The sequence below is a fragment of the Entelurus aequoreus genome, linkage group LG12, assembly GCF_033978785.1.
Source record: "Entelurus aequoreus isolate RoL-2023_Sb linkage group LG12, RoL_Eaeq_v1.1, whole genome shotgun sequence".
Lineage (NCBI taxonomy): Eukaryota > Metazoa > Chordata > Actinopteri > Syngnathiformes > Syngnathidae > Entelurus > Entelurus aequoreus.
In genome coordinates this window covers 17058708-17084977 of record NC_084742.1, presented here as the reverse complement: position 1 = coordinate 17084977, position 26270 = coordinate 17058708, and the positions used below count along the sequence as shown (strand labels likewise).

Sequence of the window (26270 nt, the reverse complement as noted above, 5' to 3'; positions counted from 1 at the left end):
CAATATCAATCTTACAATTTCAACACCTCCAAATTTGTTAATGAAAACTACAACTAAGATGCACGTTATAATCAAACAGCTGGTATGTAATAACTACAATACTTACAGTATAAACACTTCGCAGGACTTAACAACAGACAAGACTACATTCAACTTAATGGCAAAGACTGCTTCCTGACTACCGCAGCACACCTACAGTAGGACCAACTGAAATGCATGCATACTTGCAAATGATACTCAGAAGTGTAAGAAAAGTAAATATAACAACGGCCAGTATAGTTAATATTATCATTGAACAAATTAACTTTTAAAACCACATGAACACACACAAAAGAACCGCATTGGTTCAAATGTGAAAGCTATCCATCAACAATAAAAAATATGCAGTATGAGTGGTATTTCTAAAAAAAAAATATCATGTGGTCGCCGTGTGTGTATTCCATTCATCAAGTGCCTCGGTGGTGCACGTTTGCTGGCGTGTGCACGTAGTGAAGCCCGGCTTTCACTTGATTTATGAGGTTGCCTTCAAAGTTTCCAATTAAAGAGAAGCCCCTCGCAACCAATTCCTCAGAGATAAGCAGGTGTGAATTCCTGTGTCCGCTGCATGAGTGTGTGTGTGTGTGTTCCCTCGTCGCCTGCCCCCGCAAGAGCTTTTTTTTTCTTTTCTTTTCTTTCCTCATCTCTCTTTATTCTCTTCTAAAACAAACCGGCTTCTGCTATTAAAAGTAGTTTTCACCCTACTGAGGTGCAAAATTGCATGGCTGGCACCGCGGCAAGACGGATACAAAACAGAGAGCTGAGAGGAAATGGGAAAACAAGCGGCGCGGCTGCGGTAAACCCCCCGCCAATTGGCATGTGTCGATTCACAGAGAGCCACAACAACAACGGAAATCCAGCCCAGTTTCAGACGCACCTACAAACAAGGATGTACAGCCGTGCACTGTAAAGAGAGTTAGAACAGAGAGTGGGACTTCAATTTACGAACTTCATTGGTTCTTGAACATGGTTTGCAAACCGAAACGTTTGTATAGTGAAGCAGAGTTCCACATTAGGATCAATGTAAACTTGAATCATTGGCTCTAACCTCGACAAAAGTCCCTATTTTAGTAAAAAACAACACACTTTGAAGACACTATAATATATATATATACTTTGAAGACACTATAATATATATATACTTTGAAGACACTATAATATATATATATATATATATATATATATATATATATATATATATATATATATATATATATATATATATATATATATATATATATATATATATATATATATATATATATATATATATACTACCGTTCAAAAGTTTGGGGTCACATTGAAATGTCCTTATTTTTGAAGGAAAAGCACTGTACTTTTCAATGAAGATAACTTTAAACTAGTCTTAACTTTAAAGAAATACACTCTATACATTGCTAATGTGGTAAATGACTATTCTAGCTGCAAATGTCTGTTTTTTGGTGCAATATCTACATAGGTGTATAGAGGCCCAATTCCAGCAACTATCACTCCAGTGTTCTAATGGTACAATGTGTTTGCTCATTGGCTCAGAAGGCTAATTGATGAATAGAAAACCCTTGTGCAATCATGTTCACACATCTGAAAACAGTTTAGCTCGTTACAGAAGCTACAAAACTGACCTTCCTTTGAGCAGATTGAGTTTCTGGAGCATCACATTTGTGGGGTCAATTAAACACTCAAAATGGCCAGAAAAAGAGAACTTTCATCTGAAACTCGAAAGTCTATTCTTGTTCTTAGAAATGAAGGCTATTCCACAACATTGTTTGGGTGACCCCAAACTTTTGAACGGTAGTGTATATATATATATATATATATATATATATATATATATATATATATATATATATATATATATATATATATATATAGTCAAGGTTTCTGTGGTGTATCCATTATACAGTGCTCAATACCGGGGTAGAGCGGAATATACGTTAGGTCAGGAACAAACACAGAGGCTGTTTCATCCCTACAAGCCTGTTTCGCAGGTTTCCCTGCAAGGTGAGAGTAAGAGTAAGGTGAGAGGATGAGAAGGACGCTTTTTGGTGAAATACGAAGAAGAGAGCAGGATTGGCTCGGGATGACCACTTAAGGGTGAGACACAAGAAAACCAGTGTTTATAAAATCCACTGAAGAGCAGGGACACCTGCAAAACAGGCTTGTAGGGATGAAATAGCCTCTGTGTTTTTTTCCTGACCTAACTTATATGTATATATTGTTGTTATATATATATATATATATATATATATATATATATACCGTATATATATATATATATATATATATATATATATATATATATATATATATATATATATATATATATATATATATATATATATATATATATATATATATTTTATCTAGCATTAGCATTGTTTGTTGTTTGTTCCTTTTCTGTACCATGGCAATACAACATCCGTAAGAATTCACCTGAAATACTCAAGACACCACTCTTTAAAATAATTTGATAAATATTTTCACATTTATTACAAAATACAACATGTTTATTCAAAGGCTGTATTCTAGTACTAAGTAGACTTGTAGACAATACTGAAATAAACTGCAGCTACTACTGTCTCTACAGTGTATCCACTCTTTTTGTATTCAAAGACCTTTGCATAATTGTGTGCTACACCCAGTCCACAACTGTATCTGACAGTTTCACTATCAACCCTGTCTCATTCTGGGAGTTTTTGACTAAAACAGCAAAATATTTTATTAACAATATGTAAAAATATGCATATCTGACAAAATTATGCAAGGCTTGGTGGGGACTAACTAATTGCACCATTGCCAGCATAACAGGACCACTTTTGTTGGACCTCAATGTGCATTTGGAATACTGTGAGGTTACGAAGGTAAGTTGTATCCATATTTTTGTTTGCAACTAATCTATGGTTTATGTTCACTGTCTCACTGAACCTGCAGTTATAACTGTATTCTGTATATCATTCCAATTTTACCAAATTAAGTTGACACGCCTAGACACGCTAATAGAAGGGCTTCCTATATACCGTCCGGCGGACTGTCGGAAGAAGTTAAGCTTTGCTTTAAGACCATCGGGTGCCAAATGTAGGCCTCAATGTGAGTTCAAACCCCATAAAAATGGGACCCATTACCTCCCTGCTTGGCACTCAGCATCAAGGATTGGAATTGGGGGTTAAATCACCAAAAATGATTCCCGGGCGCGGGCACCGCTGCTGCCCACTGCTCCCCTCACCTCCCAGGGGATAAACAAGGGGACAGGACAAATTTCACCACACCAAGTGTGTGTGTATGACAATCATTGGTACTTTAACTTTAACATATTTAACATACTTTTCTCACATGTTTTGTATCTCCTACAATATGAATCCTTTCTTAGAGTCATTAGCAACTTTTTGGACAGTCAATTGCTTGGACTTTACTGACGTCACGTCCGGCTCATGTCCCACCTATTAGATATGTGTGGTGGTTAAAGGGAAACTTCGGTTTTTTTCAACCTGGGCCCTGTTTTCATAATTTTTTCTGTATATGTGAGTGCTGGATAAAACATGTTTTGAGGTCGCGCCAGTATTGAGCAGGGCAGGCAGCCTCCAGCCCAGCTAACGCTCGTACACAGGGCAACTGGCTCTCGTCAAAATTCGGCCTATAAACATGCATTTTTTTCACACTGACAGGCTCAGATAGTTACAATGAGTGTCCGACAACATACTAGAAAGGAGAAATTAACGTATGTCTCTACCTTTAGCTGGAGATCGCTGTGTGTTGTGAGCTGTGTCCAAATCTCACCACGCTACAAATCTCGTTCCGAAATCTCGCGATAACTCGCGACAAAACACCGGTGGAAAAACAGTTACCTGACTGAGGTGAAGAGAGATGACTGAAGTGATTTTCTGTTGGATTACCGAAGACTGTTATTTTAGTTTTATAGTGGAGGCAGAAAATCACTTCAGTCATCTCTCTTCACCTCAGTCAGGTAACTGTTTTTCCACCGGTGTTTTGTCGCGAGTTATCGCGAGATTTCGGAACGAGATTTGTAGCGTGGTGAGATTTGGACACAGCTCACAACACACAGCGATCTCCAGCTAAAGGTAGAGACATACGTTAATTTCTCCTTTCTAGTATGTTGTCGGACACTCATTGTAACTATCTGAGCCTGTCAGTGTGAAAAAAATGCATGTTTATAGGCCGAATTTTGACGAGAGCCAGTTGCCCTGTGTACGAGCGTTAGCTGGGCTGGAGGCTGCCTGCCCTGCTCAATACTGGCGCGACCTCAAAACATGTTTTATCCAGCACTCACATATACAGAAAAAATTATGAAAACAGGGCCCAGGTTGAAAAAAACCGAAGTTTCCCTTTAAGCTAGCTGTGTACTCACTGAGTACTAGGCGCCATTTAGCCCTTTTAGAAGAAAAAATGCCCGGTGCTTGTTGTTTTTGGCTGTTCAGAGTTCCTCGAGAGGTAATCAAACAGAGTGCAAGATTGCAAGATTTAATTAAACAACGAGAAGAGCAGCTCACACTCCAGTACAAGGGAGTATAGTTGAAGAATGCATGAGTTAGCAGTGATCACTTTGTTAAATGGGAAATAATAAACGTTCAAAGTATATCAAACACACTTTTAAGTATTGTCTTGATATTATTTGTATTTCTTAAACACGTTTGCTACAAGTGTTTCCAAAAGTACCAACTTGGCGAGTCTAAATAAAAGAAAGCAAATGTGAGCAAAACCTAATAGTTACGTTTTTACCAAAGGCAACAATCATAAATGAAGTTTCAGCACATACACAATGTTGACATCTATAGTTATATTTTGATAAAGACGGGGGAAAACACGCTACTCGTAAACGGTGCGTGCAACAGCAACAAACATGGCAGTAGACGCAAAGTTAAATCATGAAATGCAACCTTACCCGAACAAAAACCATGCAAATTTATCCGGGACAGTCTTGATACTATTTCCTTGACCTCGCCCCACACAAAAAAGTTGTAGACCTCCATGCTTTTCCAAGTTAACATCTGTCTTGTCATGTAGAATGGCGTCTGTAGCACAATAGTTCGATATGTCTGGGAACGCGGCCGACATATTATCCTTGATATCACTCGACAAATCTTTTTTGGATAAAGTATAGGTTCTATTCCATTGCATAGTTAGATTTTTTTGCTCGTATCTGCTTTTTGCAGGAAGATTTAAGCCTCTTTTGTACTCCGATAGTTCTTGGCTTGGTTGACCACCACTAGTTTTCACTTCCGGCAAGAAGTAGGACTACAAGACACAATACAAGCAATAGCCTCTTTTAACAGCTACAGTCAAAGCCCATGTTTTTTTTTCCCACATCACTATTCTGTAAATTGAGTACTCGGACTGAACGATTTTAGGGAAATATGTATGATTTTCTTCACATCAAGCTTCAGTGCAATATTAGTTATTGCAGTAGTTGTCGCAAATCTTCATGTCCCCACCAAAAAGGATAGATTAGTGAGTCAGTGCTGCGGCCTGGAGCAACGGTTGTTTTCCTCTCAGGTTGTTGTCTGCAGCAGGAAGTTTTCTAGCCTTGAAAGAGTGCTCTGTCCAATGAGAAAAACGCAGGAAGTGGATGTATAGAGAAGTTAGGTCACAATGAACTGTGGACAGAGTTCATCATTAGATTCCTGCAGGTGTTTCACAGCTGAAAAATAGGAATTTTTACTTAAAATAAACTCATAATTTGGTTTGAAATTATGTAATCATATCTTCACATCTATCCTTAGATACTAGTGTTCTCCTCAGATTGTTCGTTCACAGGCTCAGTTTGAGTTGCAGGTTTAACGTTTTTCTTTATTCAGTTAAAGGGATCCTATTAGGTTTTTTGTTTTGTTTTTACATTTAAAACATTTCTTTGTGGTCTACATAACATGTAGTGAGTGGTAGTGCTTGTGTCCAAATTTGACATAGATTTGGTTTTACAGACCATATTCACACGCTTTCTCTTAAGAATGCATCAATTTGTGGGCAGTCTTATTTACATACCAAAGCCTTTCTACAGGCCGTCGACTGTGTCATAGTTTGTCAGTCTACACTGACAGATATGAGTTAGAACTGTACACTACTTTTTGTGTCTTTGCGAGCCCCATAAGTCCCGGAATTTGAAATCGAACCATGAAGGCATGGCTGAGATATTTAAAAAACAATCTTGCCTTCTTAAAAACTTGCTCCAAATAAGCCATTTGGAATTTGAGACTTTAGTGGTTTAGTGATTTTCCCTTAAATATGTCAGTAAATATTTAAATATATGGTAGAGGTTTATCCGAGGACCTTTGCACGAGTCTCACATTTTTATTCAGTTGTAGTCCAAAGTTGTAGTCAATAAGTTCTTTCTTTTTGGCTCATACATGTAGATTCATGCTAAAATCCTCTGCTGTTGCCATTTTGTTGCTGTCAGTGAACCCTCAATTCCAATGTTTGTGCCTTTATTTGAGACTGACTTGCCTCTCAGCCCTAACGCGTCATCAACTTTATTGTTTTTTTTGTCAGTTCTAAATGTTAATGTTTGTATGAACTGTAGCATACCACTTTTTGACCAAAATGTATTGGGTTTTACCACTTTGTAATATGTATTAACCTGAATTGCTTTTATTTTATTTATTTTTTTCTTAGTTTCATCTCAAGCCGCCATCATTCCGTGCTGCAAGGCGGACCGCAAAATGTCCTCTGATGGAGACCTCAGTACCCTTGAAAGCTGCGATAGTTTCTGGGAGGTAAAGATTTTACAACAAACCTGTGTTCTATTTCCTGCCAAATACTGGCCCTAGCTTATTGTGATTCTTAACAAAGTTCACTGTGTATGTTTAAATAAACATGCTGAAAATGTATTGTTTATAGGTCTTACATTGTTGAATTTTGTGTTAAGACATTCATGACACCAGTTCTCAGTTTCCTGACAGTCAAATGTCAGATTTTGAAGCGTTTTATGGGTTATTTTTTTAGTATTATTGATGTAGTTTTTGTTTATTTAAAGGGACAATGCAGGTTGATTAAATTAAATTTCCATCCGTAGTCTCTCAACATTAAAAAAGATGAACAAAAACACAAGACAATATATAGATAAAAACACAAACCTATAGCAACAGTTTTGAAAGAGTTTAAGATATTTGCATGTTTGGTTTGATTGTCACCTTGTTTTTAGTTTATAGCTTCAGTGCTGTTAAACACCAACCAAATTGTCATTCTATCCTTTGTGACCCTCATACGGTGGAACCTGTTTATGTCGACAATCCGTCCAAGTTGACTAATTCATCAAGTCCCGGTATACTGTGTTCTAAATATTAAAAAGTGTCTGCTTAAGTAAACAACACGGTGATCTGTTTTTGTCGACTATTTGAGAACTTGAAATTTGAGAACCAAAAGGATAATATCTAGGCAGTTAAAGGCCTACTGAAACCCACTACTACCGACCACGCAGTCTGATAGTTTATATATCAATGATGAAAACTTAACATTGCAACACATGCCAATACGGCCGGGTTAACTTATAAAGTGCAATTTTAAATTTCCCGCGAAACTTCCGGTTGAAAACGTCTATGTATGATGACGTTTGCGCGTGACGTCGATGGTTGAAACGGAAGTATTCGGACACATTGTATACCAATACAAACAGCTCTGTTTTCATCGCAAAATTCCACAGTATTCTGGACATCTGTGTTGGTGAATCTTTTGCAATTTGTTTAATGAACAATGGAGACTGCAAAGATATATATCTGTTTTGTGTCCTACACAGCCAGGAAACTACAAGAGAACGGTGAAGCGGGTAGACGATGGCCACCGACTATGTAATGAGTTGGTCAGCTGTTTCCAGGAACGTGCTAAGATCGAGAAAAGCTATGCTGTGCAGCTGAGTGACTGGGCCAAGAGGTGGAGAAGTGTGGTCGAGAAAGGTTAGCTTCGTCACACATGCTACAGCAGGGCATCCACCATATAGATAGACCACACAACATTAAAAAAGACAACAAACAGTAATTTAACAATTAAAAGTGTAAAGATTAGCGGACTCTTGGTATGTGTGACATTATTGGCGTGTGGGGACCAACTAAACATAATGTGGTAGATGGGAAAATCAAGTCGGACCTGCTTGACATTTTAAACCCACAATTGGAGAATTTGATTCACACATTCTTAATCATTTGAATGTGTGAAAACACACTCAATCCCCTTACATTATGTCATTTAAATGTTGTTACTTATTTGGTAAAGACAAATGTCTTAAATAATTAAATATCAATAAACAAATAGGAGTTTGGAAAAATGACAATACTTAGCTTGTGTAGTGTAAAATTGTGTAATAAAGACAGTAATGCAAGTAAAAATTAAATAAGAGTAATACAGTAAATTGTTAATGAAGAGAAACTAAGTCAGGCAATTAAATGTGGTTATTGCTAATTGTAAAATGTGAACAAAAGAATCAGCTTAACCTGTTTTTCATAGGACGTGTAGAAATGTTTGAATTTGTACTTCCAGTATGATTTTATTTCCCCTTCCTAATTGTATTTGTTTTTATTAATAAACTATCCCTTGATGATTTCACAAGGAAAACAAATAATCTTCAACTAGTTTCTTTGTATTATTAAAAGGGGTTTAACGATATTTAGCCTTTGAATCAAATCGTGTCATTCATAATGAAACAAACAGTGTTACTAAATCAAATCAGAAACATTACAAATGATATTCAATCCTCTAGAAATGCCCTTTGTCAAGCTTCATGTATTGATGCTCTTATTCTAATAATTGACATAATTGACTAACTACATTTGTGATTTAGTGCAACAGTTATAAAAATAATGAAATAGCCTCTGTGTTTTTTTCCTGACCTAACTTATATGTATATATTGTTGTTATATATATATATATATATATATATATATATACCGTATATATATATATATATATATATATATATATATATATATATATATATATATATATATATATATATACATACTGTACTATATACTGTACATAGTGTATATATAATCCAAACAACACAACAAAATTACAGCAAGCATAAATATCAACACACACACACACACACACACACACACACACACACACACACACACACACACACACACACACACACACACACACACACACACACACACACACACACACACACTCACACACACTATCTTGTTGTCTGGATGCTGCCAGACAGTACATTTTACGATGAAAAAATTATAGTTCAGTCGCCAGAATTTAACCGTAAAAATAACTTTAAATTTACAGTAATGCACAGTGAAAACGACCGTGGATTTTATAAAAAAAAAAAAAAAAAAAAAAAAGGCAGCTCAGAATTTTACCGTCAAAATAGCATTGGTACCATGTTTATATTTAACCCCCCCCCAACACCCCCCAAAAAATGCAAAAATATAAAAACAATAGCCATAATTTTACAATTAAAAAAGCCCCTGTCAGATCAGAAGCCAAAATATAAACGTAAAAGTGGTATCATTTTTGCATTTACAGTAATTCACTGTACAAACAACAACCATAGATTTTACTGTAAATTTCTAGTGACCGAGCTGCCATTTTTTCTGTACACCTGTCAATTACAACATAGTACATAGCAATGTGACTGCACGGGAAAACCAACTGATTGTTTATTATTTCATGCTTAAATTAAAACACACACACACACACACACGCACGTACACACACAATCTTGTTGTCTGGATGCTGCCAGAGTCGATCCGGCTTTAAGTGTTTGGACAAACGCGTCTGTGAGAAACATGGCTGACAGCAGCTTTCGTAATCTCCTCGCCGGTGTTGCTTGGTGTAGCTTGGCACGCTCACATGTGTTTGGACCGTGTGCCTACTGGTGTGTACCCGCTCTACGCATGTGTCTTAAGTGGGCAGCCATGGAGCAGCGGGGAAATTTCCCATCGGCCCCGAAAAGGCGGTGGGATCTCCCCTGCATGAACGTGAGCCCGGATGAAAAGCTTGGAGGAACGCTGGCGGACAGGCGGTGCTTTGCAGTAATCTAACCTGAGGAGGATGAAAGCCAGCTGGGAGGCAGGGACCTTAGCGAGGGGATGGAGGGGTGGTGTAAGGTGAGAGGATGAGAAGGACGCTTTTTGGTGGAGTACGAAGAAGAGAGCAGGATTGACTCAGGATGAACACTTTAAGGGTGAGACACAAGAAGACGAGTGTTTGTGTTGCATCAAAGAGCCAAACTTGAGTGTTCTCACGGTCATTGAGGCAACAACTCTGATTCTAACCAGAATGTCATATAGAGGATCTTTGACCAGTGCTTTTTCTACAGGTGCAACAAACCGCACTCTTGTCATAGAGGGTCTTTGACTGGTGTTTATGTAGCAAGTTCCTAAAAACAGCACATCTCTAATGGATCTTTGTCTAGCATTTTGGCAGCAGGTTCCTAAAAACAGTACTCCTGTAATAGAGGATATTTGACAAGTATTTATGCAGCAAGTTCCTAAAAACAGCCTTCCTGTCGTAGAGGGTCTTTGACTGGTGTTTATGTAGCAAGTTCCTAAAGACATCACATCTCTCATGGATCTTTGTCTAGCATTTTGGCAGCACGTTCCTAAAAACAGCATTCCTGTCATAGAGGATCTTTGACGAGTGTTGATGTATCAAGTTCCTAAAAACAGCACTCCTCTCATAGAAAATCTTTGACTATAATTTTGTCAGCCGGTTCCTAAAACCAGTACTCCTGACATAGAGGATCTTTGACTAGTGTTTATGCAGCAAGTTCTTAAAAACAGTACTCCTCTAATAGAGGATCTTTGACTATCATTTTGTCAGCCGGTTCCTAAAAACAGCACTCCTGTCATAAAGAATCTTTGACTACTGTTTATGGAGCAAGTTCCTAAAAACAGCACACCTCTCATAGAGGATCTTTGACTAGTAATTTGGCAGCAGGTTCCTTAAACAGTACTCCTGTAATAGAGGATATTTGACAAGTATTTATGCAGCAAGTTCCTAAAAACAGCCTTCCTGTCATACAGGTTCTTTGACTGGTGTTTATGTACCAAGTTCCTAAAGACAGCACATCTCTCATGGATCTTTGTCTAGCATTTTGGCAGCAAGTTCCTAAAAACAGCATTCCTGTCATAGAGGATCTTTGACTATAATTTTGTCAGCAGGTTCCTAAAACCAGTACTCCTGAGATAGAGGATCTGTGACTAGTGTTTATGCAGCAAGTTCCTAAAAACAGTACTCCTCTCATAGAGGATCTTTGACTATCATTTTGTCAGCCGGTTCCTAAAAACAGCACTCCTGTTATAAAGAATCTTTGACTACTGTTTATGGAGCAAGTTCCTAAAAACAGCACATCTCTCATAGAGGATCGTTGACTAGTAATTTGGCAGCAGGTTCCTAAAAACAGTACTCCTGTAATAGAGGATATTTGACAAGTATTTATGCAGCAAGTTCCTAAAAACAGCCTTCCTGTCATACAGGTTCTTTGACTGGTGTTTATGTACCAAGTTCCTAAAGACAGCACATCTCTCATGGATCTTTGTCTAGCATTTTGGCAGCAAGTTCCTAAAAACAACATTCCTGTCATAGAGGATCTTTGACTATAATTTTGTCAGCAGGTTCCTAAAACCAGTACTCCTGAGATAGAGGATCTGTGACTAGTGTTTATGCAGCAAGTTCCTAAAAACAGTACTCCTTTCATAGAGGATCTTTGACTATCATTTTGTCAGCCGGTTCCTAAAAACAGCACTCCTGTCATAAAGAATCTTTGACTACTGTTTATGCAGCAAGTTCCTAAAAACAGCACACCTCTCATAGAGGATCTTTGACTATTAATTTGGCAGCAGGTTCCTTAAACAGTACTCCTGTAATAGAGGGTATTTGACAAGTATTTATGCAGCAAGTTCCTAAAAACAGCCTTCCTGTCATACAGGTTCTTTGACTGGTGTTTATGTACCAAGTTCCTAAAGACAGCACATCTCTCATGGATCTTTGTCTAGCATTTTGGCAGCAAGTTCCTAAAAACAACATTCCTGTCATAGAGGATCTTTGACTATAATTTTGTCAGCAGGTTCCTAAAACCAGTACTCCTGAGATAGAGGATCTGTGACTAGTGTTTATGCAGCAAGTTCCTAAAAACAGTACTCCTCTCATAGAGGATCTTTGACTATCATTTTGTCAGCCGGTTCCTAAAAACAGCACTCCTGTCATAAAGAATCTTTGACTACTGTTTATGGAGCAAGTTCCTAAAAACAGCACACCTCTCATAGAGGATCTTTGACTAGTAATTTGGCAGCAGGTTCCTAAAAACAGTACTCCTGTAATAGAGGATATTTGACAAGTATTTATGCAGCAAGTTCCTAAAAACCGCCTTCCTGTCGTACAGGGTCTTTGACTGGTGTTTATGTAGCCAGTTCCTAAAGACAGCACATCTCTCATGGATCTTTGTCTAGCATTTTGGCAGCAGGTTTCGTAAAAACAGCACTCCTGTCATGGAGGATCTTTGACGAGTGTTTGTGGAGCAAGTTCCTAAAAACAGCACACCTCTCATAGAGGATGGTTGACTAGTAATTTGGCAACAGGTTTCCTAAAAACAATACTCCTGTCATAAAGGATATTTCACTAGTGTTTATGGAGCAAGTTCCTAAAAACAGCACACCTCTAATAGAGGATCTTTGACTAGTAATTTGGCAACAGGTTCCTAAAAACAGTACTCCTGTAATAGAGGATATTTGACAGGTATTTATGCAGCAAGTTCCTCAAAAAAACATTCCTGTCGTAGAGGGTCTTTGACCGGTGTTTATGTAGCAAGTTCCTAAAGACAGCACACCTCTCATGGATATTTGACTAGCATTTTGGCAGCAGGTTTCGTAAAAACAGCACTCGTGTCATGGAGAATCTTTGACGAGTGTTTGTGTAGCAAGTTCCTAAAAACAGCACTCCTCTCATAGAGGATCTTAGACTATCATTTTGTCAGCAGGTTCCTAAAACCAATTCTCCTGACATAGAGGATCTTTGACTAGGGTTTATGCAACAAGTTCCTAAAAACAGCACTCCTCTCATAGAGGATCTTTGACTATCATTTTGTCAGCCGGTTCATAAAAACAGCACTCCTGGCATAAAGAATCGTTGACTACTGTTTATGGAGCAAGTTCCTAAAAACAACACACCTCTCAAAGAGGATCGTTGACTAGTAATTTGGCAACAGGTTCCTAAAAACAGTACTCCTGTAATAGAGGATATTTGACAAGTATTTATGCAGCAAGTTCCTAAAAACAGCCTTCCTGTCGTAGAGGGTCTTTGACTGGTGTTTATGTAGCAAGTTCCTAAAGACATCACATCTCTCATGGATCTTTGTCTAGCATTTTGGCAGCACGTTCCTAAAAACAGCATTCCTGTCATAGAGGATCTTTGACGAGTGTTGATGTATCAAGTTCCTAAAAACAGCACTCCTCTCATAGAAAATCTTTGACTATAATTTTGTCAGCAGGTTCCTAAAACCAGTACTCCTGACATAGAGGATCTTTGACTAGTGTTTATGCAGCAAGTTCTTAAAAACAGTACTCCTCTAATAGAGGATCTTTGACTATCATTTTGTCAGCCGGTTCCTAAAAACAGCACTCCTGTCATAAAGAATCTTTGACTACTGTTTATGGAGCAAGTTCCTAAAAACAGCACACCTCTCATAGAGGATCTTTGACTAGTAATTTGGCAGCAGGTTCCTTAAACAGTACTCCTGTAATAGAGGATATTTGACAAGTATTTATGCAGCAAGTTCCTAAAAACAGCCTTCCTGTCATACAGGTTCTTTGACTGGTGTTTATGTACCAAGTTCCTAAAGGACAGCACATCTCTCATGGATCTTTGTCTAGCATTTTGCAGCACGTTCCTAAAAAACAGCATTCCTGTCATAGAGGATCTTTGACGAGTGTTGATGTATCAAGTTCCTAAAAACAGCACTCCTCTCATAGAAAATCTTTGACTATAATTTTGTCAGCAGGTTCCTAAAACCAGTACTCCTGACATAGAGGATATTTGACTAGTGTTTATGCAGCAGTTCTTAAAAACAGTACTCCTCTCATAGAGGATCTTTGACTATCATTTTGTCAGCCGGTTCCTAAAAACAGCACTCCTGTTATAAAGAATCTTTGACTACTGTTTATGGAGCAAGTTCCTAAAAACAGCACACCTCTCATAGAGGATCTTTGACTAGTAATTTGGCAGCAGGTTCCTTAAACAGTACTCCTGTAATAGAGGATATTTGACAAGTATTTATGCAGCAAGTTCCTAAAAACAGCCTTCCTGTCATACAGGTTCTTTGACTGGTGTTTATGTAGCAAGTTCCTAAAGACAGCACATCTCTCATGGATCTTTGTCTAGCATTTTGGCAGCAGGTTCCTAAAAACAGCACTCCTGTCATGGAGAATCTTTGACGAGTGTTTGTGGAGCAAGTTCCTAAAAACAGCACACCTCTCATAGAGGATGGTTGACTAGTAATTTGGCAACAGGTTTCCTAAAAACAATACTCCTGTCATAAAGGATATTTCACTAGTGTTTATGGAGCAAGTTCCTAAAAACAACACACCTCTAATAGAGGATCTTTGACTAGTAATTTGGCAACAGGTTCCTAAAAACAGTACTCCTGTAATAGAGGATATTTGACAGGTATTTATGCAGCAAGTTCCTCAAAAAAACATTCCTGTCGTAGAGGGTCTTTGACTGGTGTTTATGTAGCAAGTTCCTAAAGACAGCACACCTCTCATGGATCTTTGACTAGCATTTTGGCAGCAGGTTTCGTAAAAACAGCACTCGTGTCATGGAGAATCTTTGACGAGTGTTTGTGTAGCAAGTTCCTAAAAACAGCACTCCTCTCATAGAGGATCTTAGACTATCATTTTGTCAGCAGGTTCCTAAAACCAATACTCCTGACATAGAGGATCTTTGACTAGGGTTTATGCAACAAGTTCCTAAAAACAGCACTCCTCTCATAGAGGATCTTTGACTATCATTTTGTCAGCCGGTTCATAAAAACAGCACTCCTGGCATAAAGAATCGTTGACTACTGTTTATGGAACAAGTTCCTAAAAACAACACACCTCTCATAGAGGATCGTTGACTAGTAATTTGGCAACAGGTTCCTAAAAACAGTACTCCTGTAATAGAGGATATTTGACAGGTATTTATGCAGCAAGTTCCTAAAAAACATTCCTGTCGTAGAGGGTCTTTGACTGGTGTTTATATAGCAAGTTCCTAAAGACAGCACACCTCTCATGGATCTTTGACTAGCATTTTGGCAGCTGGTTTCGTAAAAACAGCACTCGTGTCATGGAGAATCTTTGACGAGTGTTTGTGTAGCAAGTTCCTAAAAACAGCACTCCTCTCATAGAGGATCTTAGACTATCATTTTGTCAGCAGGTTCCTAAAACCAATACTCCTGACATAGAGGATCTTTGACTAGGGTTTATGCAACAAGTTCCTAAAAACAGCACTCCTCTCATAGAGGATATTTGACTATCATTTTGTCAGCCGGTTCATAAAAACAGCACTCCTGGCATAAAGAATAGTTGACTACTGTTTATGGAGCAAGTTCCTAAAAACAACACACCTCTCATAGAGGATCGTTGACTAGTAATTTGGCAACAGGTTCCTAAAAACAGTACTCCTGTAATAGAGGATATTTGACAAGTATTTATGCAGCAAGTTCCTAAAAACAGCCTTCCTGTCGTAGAGGGTCTTTGACTGGTGTTTATGTAGCAAGTTCCTAAAGACATCACATCTCTCATGGATCTTTGTCTGGCATTTTGGCAGCACGTTCCTAAAAACAGCATTCCTGTCATAGAGGATCTTTGACGAGTGTTGATGTATCAAGTTCCTAAAAACAGCACTCCTCTCATAGAAAATCTTTGACTATCTCTCATGGATCGTTGTCTAGCATTTTGGCAGCAAGTTCCTAAAAACAGCATTCCTGTCATAGAGGATCTTTGACTATAATTTTGTCAGCAGGTTCCTAAAACCAGTACTCCTGAGATAGAGGATCTGTGACTAGTGTTTATGCAGCAAGTTCCTAAAAACAGTACTCCTCTCATAGAGGATCTTTGACTATCATTTTGTCAGCCGGTTCCTAAAAACAGCACTCCTGTCATAAAGAATCTTTGACTACTGTTTATGGAACAAGTTCCTAAAAACAGCACACCTCTCATAGAGGATCTTTGACTAGTAATTTGGCAGCAGGTTCCTAAAAACAGTACTCCTGTAATAGAGGATATTTGACAAGTATTTATGCAGCAAGTTCCTAAAAACAGCCTTCCTGTCGTACAGGGTCTTTGACTGGTGTTTATGTAGCCAGTTCCTAAAGACAGCACATCTCTCATGGATCTTTGTCTAGCATTTTGGCAGCAAGTTCCTAAAAACAGCATTCCTGTCATAGAGGATCTTTGACTATAATTTTGTCAGCAGGTTCCTAAAACCAGTACTCCTGAGATAGAGGATCTGTGACTAGTGTTTATGCAGCAAGTTCCTAAAAACAGTACTCCTCTCATAGAGGATCTTTGACTATCATTTTGTCAGCCGGTTCCTAAAAACAGCACTCCTGTCATAAAGAATCTTTGACTACTGTTTATGCAGCAAGTTCCTAAAAACAGCCTTCCTGTCATACAGGGTCTTTGACTGGTGTTTATGTAGCCAGTTCCTAAAGACAGCACATCTCTCATGGATCTTTGTCTAGCATTTTGGCAGCAGGTTCCTAAAAACAGCACTCCTGTCATGGAGAATCTTTGACGAGTGTTTGTGGAGCAAGTTCCTAAAAACAGCACACCTCTCATAGAGGATGGTTGACTAGTAATTTGGCAACAGGTTTCCTAAAAACAATACTCCTGTCATAAAGGATATTTCACTAGTGTTTATGGAGCAAGTTCCTAAAAACAGCACACCTCTAATAGAGGATCTTTGACTAGTAATTTGGCAACAGGTTCCTAAAAACAGTACTCCTGTAATAGAGGATATTTGACAGGTATTTATGCAGCAAGTTCCTAAAAACAGCCTTCCTGTCGTAGAGGGTCTTTGACTGGTGTTTATGTAGCAAGTTCCTAAAGACATCACATCTCTCATGGATCTTTGACTAGCATTTTGGCAGCAGGTTTCGTAAAAACAGCACTCGTGTCATGGAGAATCTTTGACGAGTGTTTGTGTAGCAAGTTCCTAAAAACAGCACTCCTCTCATAGAGGATCTTAGACTATCATTTTGTCAGCAGGTTCCTAAAACCAATACTCCTGACATAGAGGATCTTTGACTAGGGTTTATGCAACAAGTTCCTAAAAATAGCACTCCTCTCATAGAGGATCTTTGACTATCATTTTGTCAGCCGGTACAAAAAAACAGCACTCCTGGCATAAAGAATCGTTGACTACTGTTTATGGAGCAAGTTCCTAAAAACAGCACACCTCTCATAGAGGATCGTTGACTAGTAATTTGGCAACAGGTTCCTAAAAACAGTACTCCTGTAATAGAGGATATTTGACAAGTATTTATGCAGCAAGTTCCTAAAAACAGCATTCCTCTCGTTGAGGGTCTTTGACTAGTGTTTATGTAGCAAGTTCCTAAAAACAGCACACCTCTCATGGATCTTTGTATAGCATTTTGGCAGCAGGTTTCGTAAAAACAGCACTCCTGTCATACAGGGTCTTTGACTGGTGTTTATGTAGCCAGTTCCTAAAGACAGCACATCTCTCATGGATCTTTGTCTAGCATTTTGGCAGCAGGTTCCTAAAAACAGCACTCCTGTCATGGAGAATCTTTGACGAGTGTTTGTGGAGCAAGTTCCTAAAAACAGCACACCTCTCATAGAGGATGGTTGACTAGTAATTTGGCAACAGGTTTCCTAAAAACAATACTCCTGTCATAAAAGATATTTCACTAGTGTTTATGGAGCAAGTTCCTAAAAACAGCACACCTCTAATAGAGGATCTTTGACTAGTAATTTGGCAACAGGTTCCTAAAAACAGTACTCCTGTAATAGAGGATATTTGACAGGTATTTATGCAGCAAGTTCCTAAAAAAAACATTCCTGTCGTAGAGGGTCTTTGAGTGGTGTTTATGTAGCAAGTTCCTAAAGACAGCACATCTCTCATGGATCTTTGTCTAGCATTTTGGCAGCAGGTTCCTAAAAACAGCACTCCTGTCATGGAGAATCTTTGACGAGTGTTTGTGGAGCAAGTTCCTAAAAACAGCACACCTCTCATAGAGGATGGTTGACTAGTAATTTGGCAACAGGTTTCCTAAAAACAATACTCCTGTCATAAAGGATATTTCACTAGTGTTTATGGAGCAAGTTCCTAAAAACAGCACACCTCTAATAGAGGATCTTTGACTAGTAATTTGGCAACAGGTTCCTAAAAACAGTACTCCTGTAATAGAGGATATTTGACAGGTATTTATTTAAAAAACATTCCTGTCGTAGAGGGTCTTTGACTGGTGTTTATGTAGCAAGTTCCTAAAGACAGCACACCTCTCATGGATCTTTGACTAGCATTTTGGCAGCAGGTTTCGTAAAAACAGCACTCGTGTCATGGAGAATCTTTGACGAGTGTTTGTGTAGCAAGTTCCTAAAAACAGCACTCCTCTCATAGAGGATCTTAGACTATCATTTCGTCAGCAGGTTCCTAAAACCAATACTCCTGACATAGAGGATCTTTGACTAGGGTTTATGCAACAAGTTCCTAAAAACAGCACCCCTCTCATAGAGGATCTTTGACTATCATTTTGTCAGCCGGTTCATAAAAACAGCACTCCTGGCATAAAGAATCGTTGACTACTGTTTATGGAGCAAGTTCCTAAAAACAACACACCTCTCATAGAGGATCGTTGACTAGTAATTTGGCAGCAGGTTCCTAAAAACAGTACTCCTGTAATAGAGGATATTTGACAAGTATTTATGCAGCAAGTTCCTAAAAACAGCATTCCTCTCGTTGAGGGTCTTTGACTGGTGTTTATGTAGCAAGTTCCTAAAAACAGCACACCTCTCATGGATCCTTGTATAGCATTTTGGCAGCAGGTTTCGTAAAAACAGCACTCCTGTCATGGAGGATCTTTGACGAGTGTTTATGTAGCAAGTTTCTAAAAACAGTGCACCTGTCACACATAGAGGATCTTTGACTCATTTATGGCTGCATAAACATGAGTCAACGATCCCCCAGGTGGCCACAAAGAGAATGTTGTACGGGTGAGAGCGGCGGTGGTGGTCAAATTGAGTGAAAGCCGAGCGTGAAAATGTGCACGGTTGTAATTACACTAAGTCATTTAAGGTGCGGCGTAATTGACGCTGTCAACTTGATGCCAAAGTTTCAGCTTGGTGGAACAAACCCGATCACTGAGCACTGGAGTGGCGTCGAGTGCGGCGGCGTTGTCAGTCAAAACGTTGGAAGAAGGAACACTCTTTTCTTCTTTTGAAACGGAGGCGAAGCGGGCCTGTCGCCGCGGTGACAAATCCCCCAACACGCTCACCTCGGCAATGAGCGAGCGCACCCCAGCGGAGCGCTTCTCCACCCTAATTGAAATTTGGAGGAATAAGAGGATTGCTGCACAACACAAGCCGACAGTTCCTATTCACACAACATCCTCTTACGGATTTTTTCTGTCTCCTGTGTGCAAATTCTCTTTCATCTTCTTTCCAGTGTTAGCAAAGCTTATGGCTTGCGAGTGTGCAGCAGGTGAGGCAAGGCGGGGCACTTCAAACTTTGCAGAAGAGAACACCACAAGGGCCCTATTGAAATGGCTTTGTTTTTACTGCCTTTCTGAGGCTTTTAACATGCAAGAAAAGTCTCCATATTTTGCAGGTGCATCAAGTATGGCGATCATTTTTATAATTTTGGGGTCCCGAAAATGAAATTTTACACTTGTAAAATTAGAAAACATTAACCCTTCCCATAAGTTTCTCGTATCAACATGAGACGTCTATCATGCACGTAAAGGCCTTCATACCGCACTCCGTCCAGCTGTATAATCACTCGCCATACAGCAATAGATGAAATCTGTCTATTACCTGACCGCTTCTATGTTAGCTACCTCTCTTTGTTTACAACGTCTATTTTCTGCTGGATCTACTCTCTATTTTATGCTGCCCTTTTTTGTTGTTGCTGCAGCTGTTACATATGCTGTAATATTGTACGTGGTAATTGGGATTTGTTATATATTGTATATATTATATAAAAATATAATATCATATATCAATATATATTATATACTCAAATTTGCCCTAGTGTGTGAATGTGAGTGTGAATGTTGTCTGTCTATCTGTGTTGGCCCTGTGATGAGGTGGCGACTTGTCCAGGGTGTACCCCGCCTTCCGCCCGAATGCAGCTGATATATGCTCCAGCACCCCCCCGCTACCCCAAAAGGGACAAGCGGTAGAAAATAGATGGATACTGTATACATAATATGTAAATATTACATATATGTTACATTTTATATTGCTACTATGGTACATTTTTAGTCTACTTCAGTGGTTCTTAACCTTGTTGGAGGTACCGAACCCCACCAGCTTCATATGCGCATTCACCGAACCCGAACCGTAATCATAAAATGATGTTATTATATTAAAGAAATACTAATAAAGGTATATTTTACAAACAGAAAGTTATAGGGATGTACACATGATCCCATGTTTACATCTCATTGTGCAACATGTGAATGTTTTAGTAGGAACTAAATGCGATATCTGAAAGGGGTACACATTATTTCCAAAGCAGGACCCCCCATCCAGACATATAATACTAGTACACAGCTCATGAAAAACAATATGTTATAGTCATTGTAAGTGGGCCAAAACACTTATACTAGAAAATAATCTCATGGAAATGACTGCTGTAATGATAAACAAATAATAATAATAATTAAAGCTGCAAGCAGCGTTGGTCGGGCCCGCATATTTGGCAGGTGCTAGTTCTAATTAGATCGCAATTAACGCCAGTCCTGATGTGTGTAAAAAGTTTGGTGAGTTTTGAAGTATTTTAAGGAGGTCAAATTACAGCTCAAAGAGGCAAAAATGAGTGTTTTTATGAAACTTTTGTTTTGAAGGGGTGATTGCCAACTTCCTGTTGATTTTTGCTGAAGGATGTCAGTGTATGAAATATAGCTCTAAGTCAGACCTACATAGAGGTTTTTGTTTCATGTCTCTACGATATTCGTACTAGGAGTTAGAGGAAGTTGTGTCTGTGTTTTTTTCCTAGGTGCTGCGGCACAGTGGTTCTTTGTAAAATCAAAACCGTAGCACATATCAAAAGTCTTTCGTCAACTTTTAATCAGAAGGGTTCAATATCTCTCCTGTAGTAGTTTGAAGCCGAAACGACAAACACGCTCAGAGGAGATAATGTTTGATGTTTGGTGACCGCTTTTTACAAAAAATTTGTTTTGAAGGGGGGATATCAAACTTCCTGTTGATTTTTGCTGAAGGGTGTCAATCTATGAAATGTAGGTCTAAGTGAGACCTACATAGAGGTATTTGTTTCATGTCTCTAAAACGTTCCTACCGGAAGTTACAAGCAGTTTTGTCTGTGTTTTCCTCTAAAGAGCAGTTTTGTCTGTGTTTTATTCAAAAATTCCGCTAGAGCGCAATTTTGAGTTTTGGGGTTCGGTTTTTTCATTAGATCGCAATTTCCACCAGTCCTGATGTGTGTGAAAAGTTTGGTGAGTTTTGAAGTATTTTAAGGGGGTCAAATTACAGCTCAAAGAGGCAAAAATTAGTGTTTTTAGTACAATGTTGTCTTGAAGGGGAAATTGCCAACTTCCTGTTGGTTTTTGCCCGAGGATGTTAATTTTGAAATGTAGGTCTAAGTCAGACCTACATAGAGGTTTTTGTTTCATGTCTCTACGACCTTCCTAGTGGGAGTTACAGGCAGTTTGTTTTTGGTTTTTCCTAGGGGGCACTAGAGCGCTTTTTTGAGTTTTGGGGTTTTTTTTTTTTATTAGATGTCAATTTTTGCAGGTCCTGATGTGTGTGTCAAATATGGTGAGTTTTGAAGCATGTTAAGTGGGTCAAATTGCAGCTCGAAGAGGCGGCCGGTATAATAATAATAAACCTTACAATAACAATAGGTCCTTTCGTCCCAATGCAAAAGGACTCCCGTTGGGATTCCTTTTACATGGGCCGTGCGGGCCCTAATAAAACATTGAACTTGTTATTTAGTCAGGTTTGGGACAGGTGTGCTGCAGGTCTGACGTCGCTCACATGTGCTCCACTGAATGCTCAAGGAGTTTTTGCGTTTGCTCACACATATGGAAAATTAGAGGGAACATTGTTTGGGAGTATCCATAATACGCCGACAGGGAGAAGTTTTTATTCACACGATGAGTCGGGCGTGTCTTGACCTCCGCGGCGGAGGCTATGCCAAACCCCTGAGGCCGACTCACAGAACCCCTAGGGTTCGATCGAACCCAGGTTAAGAACCACTGGTCTACTTAATACCTGCATTATTCTTTCCATCCTTACCCTTTCCATCCTTTGTAACTGAGCTACTGTGTTGAACAATTTCCCATGTGGATCAATAAAGTTTGTCTAAGTCTAAGTCTTAAGTCTATAAACCCATACTCGGGGGGAAAAAAAACATGAAGTCGGCCAAGTTGGTTTCTGTCTGCCATTTTTCAGTCAAAAAAAGGGGTTGTACTTTAATGAACTCCTCCTAGGGACTTTGGCCAATTGAGTCACAGTTAAAATGACATATACTAGACATATAGGCGATGAAAAATTGTGAACACTTTTGGCCGACACCAGGTGTGTCAAACTCATTTTAGCTTATTTGAGCTTTTCTTCCATTTGGGCCACATGGAAGAAAATCATGGCATAATAACATAAAAATAACAACTTCAGATTATTTTCTTTGTTTTACTTCGCCCCAAAAATAGAACAAGCACATTCTGAAAATGTACACATCACAAATAATCCTCTTGACAAACCATTTCAAATTAGTTAAAAATTCTGAGGATAAAAATGGTGCAGTTTCAAAAACACAATGAAGAACTCAATGGATAAAAATGGTGCAGTTTCAAAAACACAATGAAGAACTCAATGGATAAAAATGGTGCAGTTTCAAAAACACAATGAAGAACTCAATGAACATAGACTTGATGTCAGTGTATCTACAAAGCAATTACACTTTTGAGTCACAGCCCATCTAGGTTTGAACAAAAAAACAAAATAAAGCATAAATAAAAACTGTTCTATGTATCAACTTCCTCATTTGTCATTTCCACTTATGAACCATACAAACTGAGGTAGAAACTATCCAAGAGGGTTGAGTTACTCCCTGCCTTGTAGGCATCTCTGTGTATCGATAGAAAAATAAAAGCTGTGCAATGTGTAAACAATTTCAACAAACCAAAAATAAAAACGTAAAACTCTGACTGTATTGTAGTAAATCACACAATGTTCACTTTCTTTAAATTTGCACAGAAGACAATAGTTTTTACAGAACTATATCAATGTGCATTTTAAGTATGGTTACCAATTGTTCATTTTTGTTTGTTTTACGTTGGGTCGAGTGGGAGCAGTCGCAGCCCCGCTTTATCGTGTACCTCTCTCTTGGTATAGTTGCTCGCTCCGATATAAACTATTTGCTTGCATAACAGAATTGCTATTGCGACCTCCAGTGGACACATTTAGAACAGCAGTTTCTTTCATTTAAAAATGCAGCTCAATTTTACACTTAGCAAACTCCTCTCGTGGACCGGATTGAACCTGTCCGCGGGCATGATCGGGCCCGCAGGCCGCATCTTTGACATCCCTGGCCTATGCCATTAGATGTGGGCGTGGCATGGCATCAAACTTAACTGCGATGGCTCCACAAGTTCACATCTTGATTCTACTTGGGAGATGATGACACCCTGAAGTGCACGATGGTTCAGTCAGTACCTGTTCATACTAGAGTACACCGGTATTAGTATAGTACCGCGATACTAATGAATCATATTCGGTACTGTACCCGTCGTCACATTGTGTCATACAGACGAGCATTTTCGTATCTACAAACGTTTGTACTTCTAAATCACTAATCCTTGTCTCCATGGTGACAAATATTGTACATTTATTTCAATAACTATTCCTGCTTTACTACACACCAAACTCATAATATTGGATGAGTTAAAAATTAATTATTATTGGCAAAGTCAAGACAAGATTTCACTATGTTCAATCAATAACCATCAAGACGATTATCATAACTTTAAACACACTACACACAAGCGAATGAAAGCATACTTAGTCAACAGCCATACATGTCACCCTAAGGGTGGCCGTATGAACAATGCCAACACTGTCATAAACAAACATAAACAAATTCCCAGAATTCCCTGCAGCACCAACTCTTCCGGGACGCTATAATATAAAACAAACGCCATTGGTGGAGCTACACCTAACATCCACTGTAATGATACCATGTACCGGTACCAAAATATTAGTATCGGGACAACACTAGTTCATACCTATTTGTAGAAAACTGCTCCACACCATCACCATCTAACTGTCATTTCTGCACTGACCAGAGACAAATACTAAACTGATAGGTGATGAAAAATGGCGAAAATCCTTTTGAATATGGCTGGATGTGGGCGTGGCATGGCACCAAACTTTTATCTGATGGCTCGCCACAAAACATATTTTGTATTACTATTATCATTATTATTACACATTTATTAATATATTTAATTATTAATAATTTGTATATAGGACTTTACCACTTTAGTCATAATTTGTGCGCTTAACAAACTTCCTAAAAACAGCACTCCTCTCGTAGAGGATCTTTGACTATCATTTTGTCAGCAGGTTCCTAAAACCAGTACTCCTGACATGGAAGATCTTTGACGAGTGTTTATGCAGCAAGTTCCTAAAAACAGCACTCTTCTCATAGAGGATCTTTGACTATCATTTTGTCAGCCGGTTCCTAAAAACAGCATTCCTCTCGTAGAGAGTCTTTGACTGGTGTTTATGTAGCAAGTCCCTAAAAACAGCACACCTCTCATAGAGGATCTTTGACTGGTAATTTGGCAGCAGGTTCCTAAAAACAGTACTCCTGTAATAGAAGATCTTTGACAAGTATTTATGCAGCAAGTTCCTAAAAACAGCATTCCTCTCGTAGAGGGCCTTTGACTGGTGTTTATGTAGCAAGTTTCTAAAAACAGCACACCTCTCATAGAGGATCTTTGACTGGTAATTTGGCAGCAGGTTCCTAAAAACAGTACTCCTGTAATAGAGGATCTTTGACAAGTATTTATGCAGCAAGTTCCTAAAAACAGCATTCCTCTCGTAGAGGGTCTTTGACTGGTGTTTATGTAGCAAGTTCCCAAAGTGAGCACACCTCCCATGGATCTTTGTCTAGCATTTTGGCAGCAGGTTCCTAAAAACAGCACTCCTGTCATGGAGGATCTTTGACGAGTGTTTGTGTAGTAATTTCCTAAAAACAGCACTCCTCTCGAAGAGGATCTTTGACTATCATTTTGTCAGCAGGTTCCTAAAACCAGTACTCCTGACATAGAGGATCTTTGACGAGTGTTTATGCAGCAAGTTCCTAAAAACATCACTCCTCTCATAGAGGATCTTTGACTATCATTTTGTCAGCCGGTTCCTAAAAACAGCACTCCTGTCATAGAGGATCTTTGACTAGTGTTTATGGAGCAAGTTCCTAAAAACAGCACATCTCTCATAGAGGATTTTGGGCTAGTAATTTGGCAGCGGGTTCCTAAAAACAGTACTCCTATGATAGAGGATCTTTGACATGTATTTATACAAAGCAATTCAACTTTGAGTCACAGCCCATCTAGGAATGAACAAAGAACAAAATGAAGCATAAATGAAAACTCTTCTATGTATCAACTACCTCATTTGTCATTTCCACTTATTACTCAATGAACCATACAAACTGAGGTAGAAACTATCCAAGAGGGTTGAGTCGAAAAGCGCATTACAACTGAGTACCGCTGCGGCCCATACGGACCTCGATGGGTGCACTCACGGCCCAAGAATCAAGATCCTATGGTTAAGAAACGCTGCTTTATAAAAGATACAAAAATATTCCATATTTGAATATTTGTTCATTGTCTGCATCACATTGGTCATGCATCTAAGAATTGATGACTTGCTCCAATATATGTTTTAAGCACTAAGCTGGTTGAGCCAATAACCTAACCCCACAGCTACTCAAGAGAGAGATTTTTCTTCATTTAGCACAAACTTGTTTTTCTGAGAATCCACATGTGCGTTCATCATACAAGAAACACATCCCCCTTGCAATGA

At 38.8% G+C, this 26270-nt stretch overlaps 2 protein-coding genes across 3 annotated transcripts in view; one reads left to right on the top strand and one right to left on the bottom strand.

The window, feature by feature from the left end:
- The window catches only part of plxna4 (plexin A4), a 376636-nt gene that overhangs the window by 134614 nt on the left and 215752 nt on the right, over positions 1-26270 (bottom strand). The gene's annotated exons all lie outside the window — the stretch shown is intronic.
- LOC133661599 (protein kinase C and casein kinase substrate in neurons protein 1-like) overlaps positions 4052-26270 on the top strand; it is a 54166-nt gene continuing 31947 nt past the window's right edge. For both annotated transcript variants that reach the window (XM_062064904.1, XM_062064903.1), the window contains exons 1-3: positions 4052-4112; positions 6658-6758; positions 7778-7934. In XM_062064904.1, the coding sequence (XP_061920888.1) occupies positions 6705-6758; positions 7778-7934 (211 nt within the window). In that variant the 5' untranslated portion in view covers positions 4052-4112; positions 6658-6704. The remainder of the gene's footprint in view (positions 4113-6657; positions 6759-7777; positions 7935-26270) is intronic.